This window comes from Ambystoma mexicanum, chromosome 10, assembly GCF_040938575.1.
Source record: "Ambystoma mexicanum isolate Mex_15411 chromosome 10, UKY_AmexF1_1, whole genome shotgun sequence".
NCBI classification, from domain to species: Eukaryota; Metazoa; Chordata; class Amphibia; order Caudata; family Ambystomatidae; genus Ambystoma; species Ambystoma mexicanum.
In genome coordinates this window covers 511,744,255-511,763,477 of record NC_090932.1, presented here as the reverse complement: position 1 = coordinate 511,763,477, position 19,223 = coordinate 511,744,255, and the positions used below count along the sequence as shown (strand labels likewise).

The window sequence follows — 19,223 nt, the reverse complement described above, 5'->3', positions numbered from 1 at the left end:
TGAAAATAAATCAGTGACTGATGGTACTCCGCAGCCCTCACTAAGCCCCATCTATTGTCCATAAAAAGGAACTTGAGTCACAAAACAGTAGAAGATCAGATGTTAGACTCTGGAATGACCTAGAACAGACATTGTGCAACCACTCTACCTGAAGTGAAGGAAAGGCATGACAACTGCCCATTTCAAGGCAAAGATTGGGTATTAAAAGCTCCTACGACTATTTCACCTTGTATCAGGGATTGGGGGGTTAGGGCGGGCAGAGGGTGCTTAGGGTCTGCTCCACAGCCAAAGACATTCTTCAGTAATACCAGACACCCATTCACATCAATCTATTTGTCTTGGTCAATAACTGCAACTGAAGCCCTTCTAGTAAAGGAAAAAAAGTTGCTGTCAATGCAAGCCTGCACCATATAGCAACAAATAAAAGAATAAACTGGTGATCAAATAGCTGCATCTGTGCATCTGACCCACAAAAGCCATCTGAATTGGTGGCAGGAGAACATGAACAACACTTGCCAAAGCGGCAATGGCACTAGTAGACACCAAAAATGCCATCCATAGGTTTCTTTAATTGCAAGTTATTCATTATTTTTGGTAATAGCTAGGGTGAAATGTCTCCCATCAGAGGGAAATAGAAACAAGTAATACTGCGCAGGAATAAACAGTTCAGTGCAACATTTTTGCCCCGGCTGTTAAGACGGTTTTGTGCATTTATATAAAGAAAAAAACAACAATGGCAAGGCTATGTGGGCTTTCTACAAGTACTCGGTCAAATTACAGCGCATCCCCAAGATGGTGGGATCACAATCTTAAAACATCGGCCAAGGAATCGCTTATAACACACCAATAAATAACTCCTAATTCAGTACGTACAATTCGCAGTATTGTGGCGTGAAGCACTATGGAGAAATCACCCACTAGTCGAGGGCATTCAGGGTTGGAAACGGCCTGCCAACCTGAGCCAAGGCAGGCCCGATCAAAGCGAGGGTACAGGGCCCTTAACTGCCCTTTAAAACCCTCCTGAAAAAGGGATAGTAACTATTCCCACCCTGGGTATGAGGACAGGAAAGTGTTTGGGTGGGGGTTGGGGGGGTGGGGGGGGGGGGGTGTGTTTGGGATTTTTAAAGGGGCTTGGTGGCAGGGTGGGATTGTGGCAAGGCAACCGGGCGTGGCTCCCTGTTTCCTCACCACAATCAAGATGGAGGCACCTGAGGAAGGGCATCAGGGTGCTGGGAAAATGCAGGCATACGCTGGCAGTTCACACCTGCGTTTCCAGTCACCTGGTTCGCTTTGCACCCTTCCCGGGGTCCAAATAAGGCATACAAATACTATATTTAATGATGGTCTTCAATCACTAAAAGCAGTCATGCACACTAAATTTCTGTTTTGCATCTACACTGCAAGTAGCACAGAAAAGAAGATCAATAAAGGTAGCGCAGTTATTCTTTTTACATAGATAAAATGCTTACAGGTGGATGTTAAACAGTGACTTTCCTCAAATTAGCTATCCAGACACCAGTCTTTTGTTCCTGGAAAACGAAACCTCATTGCTAGACAGCTGTCTGATCATTCTTATTAGAGGTAAAAGTAATGTTAACTGTCTGATCTTTGTCTTATTTTTGAAAAATGTAAATACCTAACTATTTTTATGCAATATTGATTAAATGTTTGACAAAACAGTGCAGCAATTAAGTTGTGCTTACTCCAATTTCAACGCATCTTACCAATTCTGGGGTAAAGCTGCTTTGAACGATTGATGCACCTGCCACTTAGCTGTTCCCCTTGATGGAGGCAGTGGATGAGTCAACGCATACCACGGGCGTGGAAGTTAGGGTGAAGGTATTTGATAAGTTGCGTAAGTTTCAATATCCCAGATTGATTCTGGATCAACCCCCATCATCTGCTTCTGCCCGATTTGTAAGAAGATTGCACCAACACGATCCGGGGTCAAGTGCCCGCTCCAGAAGCATACTGTTGATTCTGAAAGATCGGGACACAGTTGACCTCCATATCCTGCAGAAGTGACTGCAGTCTCTCCCATAACATCCTCATGGCAAAGTTGGCAGTTTTCATCCTGAACAGTTTTATCCACCACCTTTACAAACTGGTTTAGGCTAACGAAGCAAGTCGAAAATGTGCGACTAGGCATTGTTACATTTAAGGTTTTTGTATAGGACCAACAACATTTCACAGCCAGAGCACTTTAGAGTTGTTGCAAAAAATATAAGCGAAAAGGGTAAGGCGGCTAGGCTTTGTGGAAAATGAAGACTTTAGACTTCCTTGCAGAAAGTCACACTTTATCGTTGATGGGAGGCGAATGGTTGACATGACTGAGCCTTGTTTGCAGAATCCCTCACCAGAAGGTTTGAACTGCACCTTTAGGGAGACGGTTGGTTTGTAAGGGTGAAACACTTTGAGGCAATCTGAAGAAAGGCCACGTGAGGTTCTTTGAATAGAGAAGTTAGAATTCCACATTTTGCTCAATTGGAACCAATGCAGTGAATTTGAGGATCGGGAGGAGGTGAGGATTCATGGTCAAATTGTTGAAGCCAAGATAAGGAGAATTGTGCGACGACTGTGGCCAAGGAGCTTACACATGTTTATCAGGGAAACTTCTGAATGGTGTGAAGATGTTGAAGGGAACCATTGCGAGCTCAACAGTAATGGTATACCTAACAGCCAGAAATGGGACCATTCATGAGAGGAGGTGAAAAGGGAGGAAACATGAATCAAATTATTTGCCGGGGTATGAAAAGTAAGCTCTAAAGCAAAGCTGTAGGCCCTCAACGTGGGTTTAAGTGGCAAGCTGAAATATGGTGACAAATGAAATGGTAGTGAAGGAAGGCTGTCACAGCCGTAGAGCACATTTTGTTGTACATATAAGAAGTTCATAACTAGCTCTAGGAGCATCTAAAATTGACAGACGGCATAGAAGTAGAATCCAAATGTAACCTTTTAAGTGCATTTAATGAAGAATATTATAAAAAGCATAAGGTGGTTGACACTGCTGACAGCCAATGAGTGGCCCAAGTTCATAAGAGGCGGTTCAGTACTTTTTCTCAGCAGAAGCAACATTTTAAATCATTAACGGGTAAGATAATTGGCTACTATGATAAAAGGATCTTAGCCAAGCAGGGTGGACTGGGAATCTGGCTTACTGCTTGCATCTCCGGGTCAGTATTGGAATTTGTGTATGCAACAATTGAGTTCCAACACAAGTTTTAGTTTCTGTGGGATTTATGCGCTTTAATGAGGCAATGATAGGTTTTGGGATGAGCGATTCGATAAGTCTAGCAGAGTTTGAGGGCTTGTGTGGTAGGAGTTCAAGGATCCAGGTAGAGGTTTCATTTTATTTATGATCAGAACATCAGCTTCCTTAGCTATGAGGGGGGACTTAGGTACAGGTAAAGAAAACCAATACCTGCTAAAAAACCAGCAATAAGTGGTCTTAAGTTGCTCCCTTCTTGCTGCCAAACACCCTTTAGTTGCTCAACTCTGTCTATACCCCCTCTGTACTTCGTGATAGATCAGACTTATGATCTTTGGCTGAATTATTAAGGTTGGGGGCGAGACGGATTTATTGCCAATGATGGGGAGCACAACAGGAATGGCAACATTTTACTTTCAAAATATACACTAAAGGAGTGGACATAAAAGCTGTCCTCGGTACGACGGTATTAGCCAAAATAGAACCGGAATAGGAAGAACTGGTCTCCCATTGGCCATGGCTCATCCATTGTGAGCCAGCATTGTGTGAACTTGACATTTTTCCAGAATTAAAGTTAACCATTTCAATAAACGTCTTCCTCTACAGCACTGCACAGTGAAGTCTGCACAGTGAAGATGGATCATTTAATCAGGAACTTATTCCTTTGCTTTTGAAACCAGGACTCTTCTCTAAACACTTAAGAATAGAGGCATTTAATTTGTGCACTTGCATAGTAAAACATCTTATTATCAATTATTGATCCACTTTCAATGGTACATTGTGCGCATAATATCTGAAAGGAAATACTTTTAACTAAAAAGTAGTGAACCTTGACCATGCCCTTGAAAACATTTTAAACAACCAAACAAAATAAACTAAAACTCATTAGGTCAGATAGTTTAGGATAAAGACATTACAAAAATACATTTGGCAGCAATTGAGACCGGTGGTGAACAGGTATATGTGGGACGACAAAGATCGTCAAGCAGTCTGTTTTTGTGTCCTTACTTTAGTTTCCCTTTCAACATAAGCTAACATATTCTAGTGGGAAATCCTGTGTATGCTGGAACAACTTCAAGTGGTGTTCTGCTCTGGACTTATTAATGCTCAGAATGCAAGCAGATGTGTAAAATACATAATTCGTAAAGATATTCATACTTTACGAGCCAGGCACACAAGGAGATTGGAGATTCAAGGGATACCCTTTAGACTCAAAGATTTAATTTTGTCTCATCACTCAGTAAATTCCTGCTCATCAATCCCTGCCAAGTTAATATCTTTTCTATGCAAGATGAACAAGTTACTCTACCTGGTAACTTTCTTTCGATGGGATGTTCCGACAACGTATTCCACATCTATGACAGGTAATCACCACAGCTGTGCTGCTTCGGAATTTTTTTTTTTTTTTTCGGTGTCTGCATCCTACGTCGATGATGTCGATACGATGTCCTCGAGGGCCTCCGTCGAGTCGACATCACCGGATGGTATAAGTAGGACGCACAATGGTGTTAGTCTCAGTTGTAGTTTTTTCCCAGAACGTGTGGCACCAATCTTCTGCCGGAATGACTACAGAAAGCCTTGCAGCAACGGAAGCTGCTATCGCATAAGAAATTCTGTAGAGGGGCAGATAGGGAGGGAGCGATGTCGAATAGGTCGTCGGAACATTCCATCGAAAGAACGTTACCAGGAAAAAGTAACTTGTTCTTCGAGGGGATTGGTTCCTCCGACGTATTCCACATCTATTACAGACTCCCAAAGCAGTACCAACGTAAGGAGGTGGGAAAAGAATTTAGAAATTTAGAATGCCCAATCAAATTGCAGAATAGAGGACTGCCTTACCAAAGGCCAAATCTTGCCCATGGATAGAATCCAGGGAGTAGTGTTTGACGAAAGTATGGACATGGAGCATATGTGGCTGCTTCATAAATGTTACGAATGGGAACACCCCTCTGCAGTGCAGTGGAGGCAGCCACACCCCTAGTAGAATGGGCCCTCAAACCTACCGGAGGGTCCTTACCCGCCAGACGGTGGCATTCCGAGATGGTCAAGATAATCCATCTGGACAAGGTCTGCTTAGTAACAGCTTGACCCAAACGCCTTCCAGCGTATCCTACAAAGAGCCGATCGTCCACTCTGACCCGGGACATGCGTGAGATGTAGAAGCTGAACGCTCTCCTAGGATCCAAACTATGCAGCCTCTCCTCTTCCTTTCCAGGATGCGGAGGAGGATAGAACGACGGAAGAACGACTTTCGGGCTTAAATGAAATTCCGACACAACCTTCGGAAGAAAAGAAGGACGAACCCCAAGGACAACCCTGTCCTTATGGAACACTGAAGGGTGGCTTAGCGGATAGTGCCTGCAACTCACTCACTCTGCGAGCGGAAGTAACCGCAACTAAAAATACAGTTTTAAAGGTCAACAGTCTCAAAGGGCAAGAATGTAAAGGCTCAAACAGAGCTTCCTTTAGGAATTTTAGAACCAGGTTCAAATCCCAACTGGGCAAATTAGTTAGCCCTTTAAGAAACTGAGAAATCAAAGGAATCTTAAAATAAGAACACTCCTCAGACGAGCACTTAAATATGGACAGCGCCGCCAGGTAACCTTTAATGGTACCCACTTGCAGGCCCTTGGGGGCTAACGAAAGCAAAAAAGACAGAACCACAGGAATGGCACATGAAAAAGCATCCACATTCTTAACCCTGCATCAGTCGCAGAACTTTCTCCAATGGAACAGGGACTTTGTTGCGGGCCTTCTGGCCGAAAGCAACACCTCCATCACGTCTTCAGGGAGGTCCCAATCCTTATAACTCAACCTTTCAGAAGCCAAGCATGAAGGTTGAGGGACTTGACCTCTGGATGGAGAACCTGACCCCCCCCCCCCCTCCCGTGAGAGCAGATTGTCTCGGTAGGGAAAACGGCGTGGGGGGCAGATGGACAAGTCGAGAAGGTCCGGATACCACGTTCTCCTGGCCCATGCTGGGCAATGAGAATCATTCGGGAACCAACCTCCGTAACCTCTGCAGCACTTGCGGAATCACGGGGACCGGAGGAAACGCGTACAGCAGTGGGAAGGACCACTCTACTACGAACGCGTCCCCTAAGGCTCCTCTTGGAGAAAATTCCCGCAAGCAGTATCTTTCGCACTTCTGGTTGACACTGGTGGCGAAGAGATCCACTTGTGGGGTCCCCCAAAGGGCGAAGATCTCCTGAGTTAGCTCCCACTCGTGAGAGACCGTGCGCTGCCTGCTCAGAGCGTCCGCCACCACGTTTTCGTCTCCGGCCATATGAACTGCCAAGATTAAAACTTCCTGCTGAATGGCCCAGAACCAGCGCTGCATCACCTCTCTGCACAGAGGGAGAGACCCTGAGACCCCCCCCACCCCCCACTTTTTGTTGAAGTAGTGCATGGCCACTGTATTGTCCGTCAGAATCAGGACTTTCTTCCCCCACACAGATGGCAGAAAAGCCTTCAGGGCTTGCCTGACGGCCCTCAGCTCCAACAGATTGATATGGAGTCTGGACTCCGACGGAGACCAACGACCGCTGACTGTCAACTCGTTGGCATGAGCTTCTCATCCCGTGAGGCATGCGTCCGTCACAATCACCACCTCCGGCCAGGGTAGCCAACACAGAGCCCCCTTCATCAGATTGCCTTCGACGGCCCACCACAGAAGATCCTGGGCGACCGAGGTCGGCACCTGAACGGGATCAGACATCCTGCCGGAGGACTGCGTCTGACCAGGACCTCGAAGGTTCCCGGAGATCGTGCCAACCGCCCAAGCCCGAAGTTGTGCGAACGATGGCTCTAGCGCGCTCCTTGCCGGCTTCTCTCGAAGGCGCGGCCAGAACAGAGCCCTACGACTCGAGGCACCAGAGGCAGACGTCGTGCGGGTCCGTAAGTGACATCTTGGAACCGCAGTCCCAACACTTCTTGAATCCTGACCGTGGGATAGAAGATGAAGACATGATATCTTCACAAAACACCAAGTTCGAAGAACCGAAAGAACAGCGAACCGAGGCACGCCAAGATCTCCGAAGCGAACTGTCGCAGAAAAAACGGAACTGAGGCTACGGGCATCGTACGTTCTACTTATAACATCCTGTGACGTCAGCTTGACAGAGGCCCTCTAGGACAGTGTATCAACGTCATCGGTGCAGGACGCAGAAAAAAAATAAAATTCCGAAGCAGCCCAGCTGTGGTGATTACCTGTCATATATGTGGAATACGTTGGAGGAACCAATCCCCTCGAATAAACTATATACTCCTAAATTGACATACAATTTCACTAGTTGATTTAGTGGTACTCACAGTTAATTTTACTGCTGTTCCTGTCAGAAGAGACTGGAGCTTTGACCACTTGTTCAAGCTCTGTAAAATAGAGGCAAGAAAACAAGACAGTTGGATGGAGTACAGCAAATATAGCATAGACAATGGCGATCAAGAAAAATCAAATTTACAAATGCCCCATTTTTATTTTAAACAGCTGGATTCTCACCTCAAAACATTAATTTCAGAGCATCAACTTTTCTCTAGCTTCCACACACTCAAACTATTTTATAATAAAGCCTTGTGGGGGAGGAATACTTGCTCATCCCTCTTCTATAAGACGACCCCACCCACTTCTTTCCCTTGGCCAAGAGCACCAGATATTTGATAGCTTAAAGTACAGAATTCATAAAAGATAAATACACACAAAATTAAGCAGTCCAGCTCCAACATATCAAAGCAAACAATTCAATTCTCAAGAAACTGGGAGGAAGAGGTCAAAATATTTAGAAAAATGCTGCACGAGTTACAAAATTATACCTGTACACCCTTGATCAATCCCTACGCTCTATTCTTTGAAGTAGGCCTCTAGTACAGCATTGTACAAACAATCACTTACCGTGCAGCAGTATCCAATTGTAGCCTTGCAGATATGTTTTTCTTTCGGAAAAGAATGTGCTGTAAAAGGCAACATTTTGACCCAGTAATTAAAAAAAATGTTTGGTTTTATTTGGTAAGGGATTTTTAGCCCTGTTACCGAATATCTAAAGTTAGCACCCATGGCAAGCTGCAAAGGGATTTGGCATTTTTCAGAGAAAAAACGTTCTCCATAAAAAGGCATATAAATACTGATGGTCATTCAAGGAGCAATGGACAAACGTGAAAATTAAGCCTTGCAATGGCATGGCTTTGTTAACACCTTAGTATGGCGAGAACTTGTTGCACATCTGTATCTTTAAAACAGAATAAAGAGATACCCACAATATTGGGGATGAATACTTTCAGAGATCACTACAGACATTGAACCTGTAGCATAAGACAAACAAATGATGTGACTCAACAAGCTACCTGCAAAGTGTTTTAGGCATTTGAAGCTAGCTTGAACTCAAAGCAGAAGTACACTATACTGCAGACAATACTAGATGGATGTCATGCTTCCTGACATGATGTAACGGTGTCAGTATTTTTGTTTGTTCTTATATAAAATAAGTTCCTTCACACTCTAAATTAATGTAAGTATGTCCAAATATAGTTTAAAACGAAAACAAACACCTGTTTGTAATCTATACTACATTGGACCTAGCAATTCAAAATTTTTTTTAAAAAAGTGCATTTTACCTCCCACTCCAGACTCCCTCGGTTGGTTCAGTTATTCAACCATCTCTTTCCTTTACAATAAAATCCATCTGTAAGATAATCAAAGATCATCTCATTGAAATAGATTGACTCTACTATAATATATAACTAACACTGAAGCAACCATAAATTCCCTTATAAATGAAGAAGTAATTTGCTTTAGTCAAGATCCAAAGGGACCAAAAGGTAAACAACTGAACCTTATTTCTTGCACTATCACTTAGGTTAAAGGAAAGTGGGAAGATAAGGATTGGCAGAATTTCCTGGATGACAGCATCATATGTCCACAAGACACTTGACTGCTAGGTCTAGAAGACAAACCGGGTAATGCTTCCTTTTTACAGCAGCAACAAAAGAGGTCGTCCAAGTGGAGGTTTGATCACTTGGTTTAAAAATGACTTGACTGGAACAACTACTCTGATTAACTACTCTTCAATATTTTAACTGTAAGGTGGGATATTGATGATAGTGCTGTGGAGTTTATAGTCAACATATATTTAACACCAAAAGAGAAATCAATAGATTCATTAATAACCCATATTGATGAAATTTTATTTCTAGAAAATCACCAGGCTAATAAGAAAATGCACATCTTATTTGTTGATTTTATTTTCCAACTAGAGGTTGTTGACCAATATAAATTTCTTTACAAAGATCATGATGAATTCTGAGATGTGCCACCCTCTCAATGTAGTGCAAGTATACCATACACTAAACATGCACATACGCATACAAGCATTTATGGCTATCGGACATGTAATGATTGAGTTAAGATTTTCCCACCAAACCTACTTTTCGTATAGGAAAATGCAGTTCCTATATTTATTACATATTAATCAGACGAGATAGCTGGGTCATTATATATGATTTTGAGCCCTTAAGGACCAGTACCCAGAACATTATAATGCCACTACTCTCTCATCCAATCAAAAAGAGTTCTCTGGCAGGAAATGGGCAGCCAGATTCAAATGTATGAAATGTATGAACTATTAAATTGCAGCTATTAAAATCTAACAGATTAACATAGTATTTACTAGTCGATCCAGGAAGAAAAAAAATGCAAAACCATGCCTATTGAACAGAGGTATTTATTCATTGATGAGATGATCGATAAAATGTATGCAGTGTCCAGTTATATCGATAAGGTCAAATAGAAGAGGGAAAGCAGTGTATCTAATTCAATATACTTTGTTCATAGAATTTGTATTTAGGATGACACAAACTGCTGCATTATTTTGTTCTATAATGATTGATCAATCTATTGATATTTTGAATGCTCCATTCATTACCGTAATCATATTTCTGGTGCTTGTAATCTGCTTAGAATCGCATGCTGTGAATAGGCTGACATCTAGTGGTAGATGCAAAGTAAAGCATTACTTTTTTTTCAAAATTCGAAAAAGGGATGTCGACTGGGCGTGCTTGTAATACTATCCACAATGTGAATTGTACTGTACCCATAATCCCGGCAATGTCAAGGTACCTCAGATTGTTTTGTTTCCGGCATGAGGGGAACATAAGAGTGTATGCGTAAGTACAGGAAAGTAAGGTGGTGTAAGATGTCTATGTACCTTCAACTCCATGAGGGGATGCAGGGTGAAACTAAGCAGATGCAAGCATCAGAAATACGATTCCAGAAAATAATGTATGCCTTCTGATGCTTGTGGTTCTGCTCGGTATCACATGCTTTTCATAGATTTGCAAGCAGTACCTGGAGAAGGTGGTGGGCTGTTAGAAGGTTTAGCGGCAAAAAGATGTCTTAACACCATTTAGCCTACCTGGGAGTCCCCCCCCCTTGAATGTGTACCCAAACAGTAGTGCTGTGTGAAGGTGTGAATGGAATAAGTAGCTGCCTTGCAAATGGCATCTAAAGGTACATTTGCTAGGAATTCTAGAGTAGCTCCTGTGCCCAGAGTGGAGTGTGTTCTGGGTGTGAAAGGTAAAGTTTTCTTGGACCGAGAATAACACATTTTAATGCATTTGACAATTAATCTGGAAACATTTGATTTAGAGACGGATCCCCTTCTCTTCCCATGGCTATGGAAAAAAACAACCAATATGTTTTCATCAGTGGCTTTATTTTGTTCAGGTAGTACATAACAGCTCTCCTAACATCTAAAGTATGGAAGCTTTTATCTGCTAAATTATTTGGGTTTTAGAAGAAAGCTGGAAGTTCTATGGACTTGTTGACATGGAACTTTGAGATAAATGTAGGAGAAAAACGTGGGCCTGTTCTTAGAACCACTTCTTAACGAATTACCACAAATGGATCTTGAACAGAGAGGATTTGCAGTTCACTGACCCTTCTTATTGATGTAATGTCTGCAAGAAATGCAGCCTTGTAATTGTGAGTTGTTTAAAACTGGCATTACGCATAGTTTCAAAAAGGGGGACCCATGAGTTTAGTAAGTACAACGTTGAAGTCCAATCCGGGAGTTGGATTTGAAATTTGGGGTTGTAATCTTTTAACCCACTTCTATAAATGCTTTAACCACTGGTCCTTTCCACCATGACACCTTACTTTGACAGATGGTGACTGCTGAAAGGGCTGTTAGGTGAACTTTAAGAGAATTAAAGACCAATCCTGAAACCAAAAGGTTAAGCAGATAGTGTACTATATATGGATGTGAGCAGTCAATAGGATTAATTCTGTGTGCTCCACACCAAATTACAAAGTATTGCCATTTATTGAAAGTGTCTTATGTTGGGTTTTCGCACCTCCTTCAAGATGTCCATACATCTGTGTGTCAAGTTTAAATGTCCAAACTCTATGACTTCATGAGCCAAGCTACCACATTCAGCTTTTGAGGGCATAGATGGGAGTGTTGTCCCCTGTTGTTGGAATAGCATGGTGAAAGGGCACAGTAGTGAATGGTGAGTGAAGAGACATTTTGACCAGGTGTGAAAACCATGGCCGGCATGCTCACATTGGTGCTATCAGGATAAGAGTGATAAGAGTGACTTGCTCCTAGTGCAGCTTGTGGATTACTTTGTTCAGTAGTCTCCTTGACCAATTCATCCATAAAGCATTGCCCTCAAATCCTATGTAGGGATACCTGGATATGTAATTTGTGCACTCAGTGTTTTCTTGTGTTGGAAAGAGATCCATGTCTGGTCGCCCCCATTGTCTGAAGAGGTGTAAGATACCTGGTTTATTTGCCACTCCTGCTCTCTGGGCAGCTGTAACATCTGCTTAAATCATCTACCAAAGAGTTGTGCTCCACTGGAACGTGTTGAGACAGGAGGAATAGGTTTTGGTGGAGAGACCAATTCCAAATTCTCCGAGCTAAAATGGACAAACGTGGAGAGTGTGTGCCGTCCTGTTCGTTTATGTAGAGCATGGCAGTAGTGCCATCTTTGACGAATAGAACTGTGCTTCCTGCTAGCTGATGTTGAAAAGCTTGAAGTGCTTTGAAGACGGCCAGCAACTCTAGCAGGTCATTTTTTTTTTTATATTGACCGTGTCCGCCTGCCATGTGGGGTTAGATGGAGATAATGTGCTGCCCACCCTGAGTGAGGCATCTGTTTTAAGTGGCTTTCACTGCTGAGTTGCGAAAGGGTTTTGACTTGCACATGTTTTCTTTTGTCACCACTGCAAGGCTTATACTAGAAATTGGGAAATGACCACTAGAATTTCCCACTGACAGATTTGCTTAAGACCAATTCGCTAACCACTCTTGCACCGGACGCATGCACAGATATGCATGTGGGACAAGGTATACGCGTGAAGCCATCATCCCAAGAAGGTACATTGCTTTTTTGTACAGTTATCTGACGACTGGCTATATAATTTGAAACAGCATGTTTTGTACTCTTAGTTGGAGTGGAAGACTAGGCCTTCGTGTGTTCTAATCAATGAATCCAGGAATCCAGGAATAATTTTACCTGGCTGGAGACGAGACTTTTTTCTCATTGATGGCGAACCCCAATTGAAACAAAAAGTCAATTGTGGCTTGTGTGTGCTGTAGACACATTTTTAGCGCGTCCCCTGTTATGAGCCAGTCATCTAGATAAGGGTACACTGGAATGGATTGCCGAATGAAGTGTGCTGTCACTACTGCTAGTACCTTGGTGCTGAGGAAATGCAGACGTGGAGTACTTTGAACTGTCCGTTTGCCTATTTAGAAGTTCAAGCATTTGCTGTGCAGTGGCAAAATTGACATATGAAAGTAAGCATCTTTCATATCCAACGATGCTATGTAATCTCCATCCTTTAGGAGAGGTATCACTTCTTGAAGAGTTGTCATTCAAAACCTTTGTGGTTTGAGATGTTTTAGCTGGGTGTAGGTTTAACACAGGGTGCATAGTTAAATCCTTCTTTGGAACAAGGAAGAACACTGAAGATATCCTCGTTTACCTCTTGAGGTGGGAAACTATTGCATCTTTCTGTAGTGTAGACTCAATCACAGCTTGTATAATTTGCTGATGTTCCTGCAACATCTTGTGTCTTGGAGGATGATGTTGAGGTTTTTCTATAAACTCAGTGGAGTAACCCTTGGACACAGTCGACAGCACCCACTGGTCAGACGTGAGGTCCCCCCCATGGGTGGGTGAAGAGAAATGTGACCCCCCTTCTGGGGAGACATGGGAGGGAATCTGAATGTGTGCAACATTGTTTAGGGGCTGAGGAGGCTCTGGTGGCTGCAGCCCTACTCCTATCTCTTCCCCTTTCATAGCCTCTTTGAAAGGTGGACTGATAAAAGTTGATTGTGCCTGGGGGTTAAAAAATGGAGTGAAAGGTCTCCAACGTTAACCTACCTGTGATGTACATCGGGGCCCCTTGTCCTTAAAAATGCCCCATTGGATATATGGCTTATTAGAGATCTGCCCCAGAGTTTTAAGGGTTTAATGCTCTTCTTTAGCATTTTTAAGTGCATCTACTGCCTTACTGAACAAGACATTGGGTTTGATTGGCAAATTTAGCAGCATAGCTTCTGTCTCAAGTTTAAAACCTGAATGGGGTAACCAAGAAGGACGTTTTAAAAGAGTACCTCTCAGCTATGATTTGACCAGTGGTGTCTTCTGGGTTATTTTTAATTGTTCAGTTGGCAACTTGTTTGCCTTGAGACACTGTTTTGTGAATTTGTGAATGTTATGGTCCAGGAACAGCATCAAGTTGGTTGTTGATACTGTCCCAAAGTGAACTAACACAGCTGGCTAATGTTGTATTGTTAGCAATGCGTACTTTATAAACTGCTGATGTTGATACTTTTTACCTAGAGCATATCATTTGTGGGTCTCCTTTTCAGGTGGTGCCTCGGCAGACAATAATGGAGTGCCAGCCCTTTTCCTTGTGGTTGTGACCTCAAGGGAATCTGGTTTTGAATGTCCCCTAATGTAGAGGGGATCAATAGGCACAGGTTTAAAGGTTTTCTCAACATGGAGATTGACTGCTCCGGTTCGTGAAGGAGTAAACAAAGAAGGCTGAATACATCTATCAATGTACTGAAGCAAAGGAATAAACTGGGCAACAGACTTCTTTTCTTCTAAGATGTCATCGACAAATTCTGTCTTGCAGGGCTTCTGGAGTCTGAATGTTAAAGGAATGGTTCGGTCACATTTTTTTATTGCCCCTATGGCTCGGCCATGTGTTTTTAACCCTAAGTCGCTCGATTTTAGAAAAATTTCCTATGGACCTTACCCGAGTTTTCATCCATTAAACGCATGCGAAAACAGGCATCAGGGAGCTGCCATTTTGTGATAATCCAATCACCCCCCCCCCCCCCCCCCCATCACCCTGGCTGACCGGCTCTTGCGGCACTAAATCATATCCCCCGCCCCTGAGCCTGTCATCAGCAGACGTGTACCGCCCGTTTCACAACACGAAAGCACGTCTCGTGTCAACATTCGCTGCGCTTCAGCTAATGACGTGTCGCCATGGAAATGGCAGGACGCCTCTTTCCTCAATAAGTATAAACAGACCGTTTCACAACACACAGCAGCAGATTTTCGATTCCATTCCTCTCTCTATGTTACTTTGAGTATTCTGTGACTCGTTTCTGTGCTCTGGTCAGCTACCTTTGTTGCTTGTAGCCCGTGTGAACAGATACCAGTACCACCGCTATAAATTATTTTAGTTTGTTTAACACACAATGGCTACAATAATGCCCTACATGTACGAGCCCGAGTATACCGAGGAGGAACTACTGGAAAGGGAAACGTGCAAAAACGATGGGTCTTCGGACGGCAGTTGGGAGGACGATTCAACAGCTGAAGAGCCTGGACCTAGTCGCATGGACGGTGTTTCCACCTGGTGCACATGCAATCGGTGCGAGCTAATGCCAACCGAGGACGAGAACTGCTGCTGCTGTGAAAACTCGGGATGTGTGGCCTACATTTCGGAAGGCGAGCCACGACCGCAATGCATCACCGAGCTGCCAGACTTCAGGGCACGGTCCGTGCTGAGGATAATGATGGTGCTTATGCACGAACTTCACGCAACTGTTCGTCCTCGTAATCCGAGTAACGAGTAAGTATACTCTGCTTGTCATGCCACTCCTATTTCATGGTCTTCTACTATATCCAAAATTACATATACATATCATTGTAACGCATGAAAGTCGTTCAATAGTGTGCATTGTCTAGATAGCATTTGTCCGAGCAGAATGCCATTAGTTACAAGAATTGTCATTGACAACAAACGTTTATTAAACTTATCTTGGTCATTTAAAAACCGTTTGTTTCATTCCTTTTTACAGGTGGTACAGGCTGGTGGCCTACCGTTCCTTTACATGGTGGCTTCACGGGAGGCTTGGACACCGCGTTTGAAGAGGGATACCCGCCTGTGCCATTCGTGCCATAAGAGAAACGTTCCCGAGTGACAGCGGTCAGTACAGCGGATTTTCCCTCGCTGTGCTGCAACCTGACCTGTGCAAGTTTAAAGTCTTGTATTTTTGTGTCATCAAAATAAGATACAAAATAAAACACCACATATATTTTAACAACATTTTTTTTTATTTTTTAAATGAATCAAGTGTGTCTCCATTCAAGAATGGACGTCAGACATCTGTGCTCGGAATGGGTAAAGGTCAAGTCGCTGTGAAGGAGGGTGGTCACTATCTAAGCTAACATAATATATTCTCAATAATGCATGCACTAAATAACACTTGTTCAAAGTCTTTCAGTCGGTTATGTCGCTATAAAACACACATATCTATACTATCAATTAACATTGGATTATACAGGCCTTAGGTTAAGGGTCTTGACCACTATAATACACTGTTTGAAGTGTGGGTCTGTGCTCACAAGAATCTCTGTTATGTGGCATTTGTTATTGATAGGCAACGATATACTGCAGTAGGGGTCTAATGTTAGTTGGGGATCTGCTAAGTGGGCATCATGGCGTGGTCAGTGGTCTGGCACATGAAGAGATTACCTTGCAGGGACACAGGGTCAGAATGGCAGTAAGTTTCCACTGGCGAGGGTGCGTGGGCAAGGACACGTTTGTGGAGATGAACGAGATATGTGCTTAGTTCAGGCTGGATCACATGCAGGACCGTGATCTCAGAGGAAGAGTGATGTGTTACATTTATTAGCTGTTGCAAATACCTCTGGAGTTTTCCAGTCAGAGTGGGAACGAGGGTGGGGGCCATGTGCTCTGCGCAGTGAGGCCTGGTCACCAAGATGGAGTAGAAAGGGGGTACAAAAATGGATGCCCCGTGTCCTGCTGTCCCATCTACACGAATGTCATCCAAAGTTAACATCACATAAGGGCAAGGGGCGAACCCACTACTGGAGGCACTTGGTACGAGTTTCTACTGAGAAGTAAAGGATGAGAGGGGCCTGATGGCCCCTCGATCCCACACACTTGCCTGCACGCCCCAGGCCCATCCATCGCACCCCCCTCCATCAAAGGCGGTTCGCACACGGGGATGAGCGCTGGCATGGGGGGCTGTCACGGGTGCAAACGGCCAAGGTGCCAAATAGCATGTACACTTCAAAAGGTATCCCACGCCCACGGGCCATCGCTCACATGGCCTCCTCAGACGCCGTGTCTCCAGGCAGGCCGCCCCCCTGCCAACCACATAATACCACGACATACACACGTCATTTATCCACAAACACACCCCTGTTTCTAATACTTTATAAACCACTTGATGTCTCATGAGAACATCTTTGTGCTTTGAAAGTCAACTCCTGAACCTGCTACCTGAGAAGCACTGAGATCTATGCTAATCTGCTCGTCGTCGTGCTATCTGTGACCGCTTCAAGCAAACTCGTCAGTGTGCTACCTGTGGCCATCTACCTGTTTTCCTGCAACATACTGCTCGGCCTGCTGAATCCAACTGTTTGTTGGTCAAGGTAAGGCCATGTATCCTAGTCATATTTCGGTCATTTTTACATTTCTATCCATTTGCAATTACAGTACCCAATAGAGCTACGGTCATTGGTCTCATTGCTATTGACTTGAGTTTCAATTGTTATGCTATTTATTTTCATCTGTGTCAATTGTCATCGAATTGCATCCTTCGGGGGTCCAGTCTATAATGTAAGCATGTTTCCTTTTCGTGCAAGACAGAACATCCAAGGGACGAGTCACATGTTCAGAGTTTAGTCACATAATTTAAAACATTTCTGTAATTTATGCAAATACTAAGCCGCACATGATGAACTGGTATAGTTCCGGCGCCCAAAACAAACCTTGCATTGAGCATGGTATGGTTCATTTACTTTATGACATTTATATTCATCAAGGTTTTATAATCTTGATATTTATATTTCAGAATTTTCAACAATGCCTGCCTGTTCGATTAGCAGTTGCCCTTTGAAGACCCATGTTAAATCTGAAGGCACTACAATGCATGCATTCCCGAAAACTGTTGATCGAATAAGAGAATGGGTCAGACATTGCGGATATCCACTGGATGAGCTGGAAAGTAGAGTCCAACAAGTCTTTGAGGACAAGAGGGGTGATCGATACCGCATCTGCAGCCGGCACGTTCCCTCGAACATGTACACCACATCTTGGGTAACTAAGAAGAATAAACGGCGATCGACACGAAAATTGCTCTCAAACGCTATTCCCACTATATTCGTCCACATTCCGCCACTTGTGAGTCAAGTGTCAGTTTTTAGCTTTAGGCCTTACGGTAGTGTGTAGGTAGCCGAATGGATTCATTGATATTTTAGGTGTTGTTTCCAATTTGTAATACTTTCGACATTGATATGAGTGTATAGCTTTTTGAATAATGACATTTATCAATACATTTTTAGATTTCATAACCCACAAAAGAAATCTATATATGGGCACAGGGAACTGTGCTATATTGCGCATTACTCAAGTATTCTGTCTCCTTACATGGCAATTCTAAATATTGGCATTTCATTATCAAATAATAATTTACCTTTACAACTTCTTGACTATCCCTTGAATCTGAAGCAAGAACATTCTACTTCCGTGACGTGCTCCCAGTTATCAACCACTTCTAGGGCGTATCAGGTAATCATACTTGGCTATTCCGCTACAGACTTGTTTTATGCATGTCAAGTAATAGTTTTTATGTATCATGTGATTATTTTACCAATTGTTTGGTTAGTGCTTTCCAATTGATATACACCTTAGTTGTCGTCCCCTGGTGTTTGTTTTCAGTTATAATTAGTGTTATCCATACTAATGCAAGTACTATCTTTCAGGGAGATGCTGAAGCGTCCACCACATTGACAACAGCCCTAGATGTTCTTCAGCAGCACGAGGTATGGATACTGACAGCTCCATCGACCGTGATCATCAGGACTGGAACACTTGTCGTTTGATTGTTCTACACCATGTTTCATTCGTGGTTAGCCATAGATATGTACCTGTGCGGGCGATCCCAAGTGTGTGTTGTGTTTTCAATATTGTAATCCTTACTAATGCAAATACTATGTTTCAGGCAGTTGTTGAAGCATCAACCCACGCACTTGATGCGGAGCCTGACATTCAAGTAATTCCAGGGGAAGCGGGACCATGCGGATACGAATCGGCGCAACAGCTTTCGTAAGTGCGCACAACATTGATAACAGCCCTAGATATTCTTCAGCAGCACGAGGTATGGATACTGACAGCTCCATCGAGCGTGATCATATGACGTGATTCCATTTGCTATACTTTCTTCCCTATTAACGCAAGTACTGTGATTCAGGGAGACAATGGAGCTTCCACTACAATCACAAGATCCCATTTAGATGATGCAGATGTAAAGAAATCGGAGAAATAAGTCAATTAAATCTGATCATATTTAAATATTCCTGGATTCTTTTAGACAATGCAACATTTGTGGTCATCTCTTTATATGTACATATGACGTCGACCCCAAGTGTGTGTTATGTTTACAATATTGAAAACCCTACTAACGCAAGTACTGTGTTTCAGGGAGTTCCTGATGCCTCCTCTTCAATACAATCATTTGTG

General features: G+C 43.2%; 1 protein-coding gene across 2 annotated transcripts in view; it reads right to left on the bottom strand.

Annotated features, from left to right (window-relative positions):
• The window catches only part of RYK (receptor like tyrosine kinase), a 1,007,965-nt gene that overhangs the window by 713,303 nt on the left and 275,439 nt on the right, over positions 1 to 19,223 (bottom strand). For both annotated transcript variants that reach the window (XM_069618057.1, XM_069618056.1), the window contains exon 5: positions 7,520 to 7,579. In XM_069618057.1, coding sequence (XP_069474158.1) covers positions 7,520 to 7,579 — 60 coding nt within the window. The remainder of the gene's footprint in view (positions 1 to 7,519; positions 7,580 to 19,223) is intronic.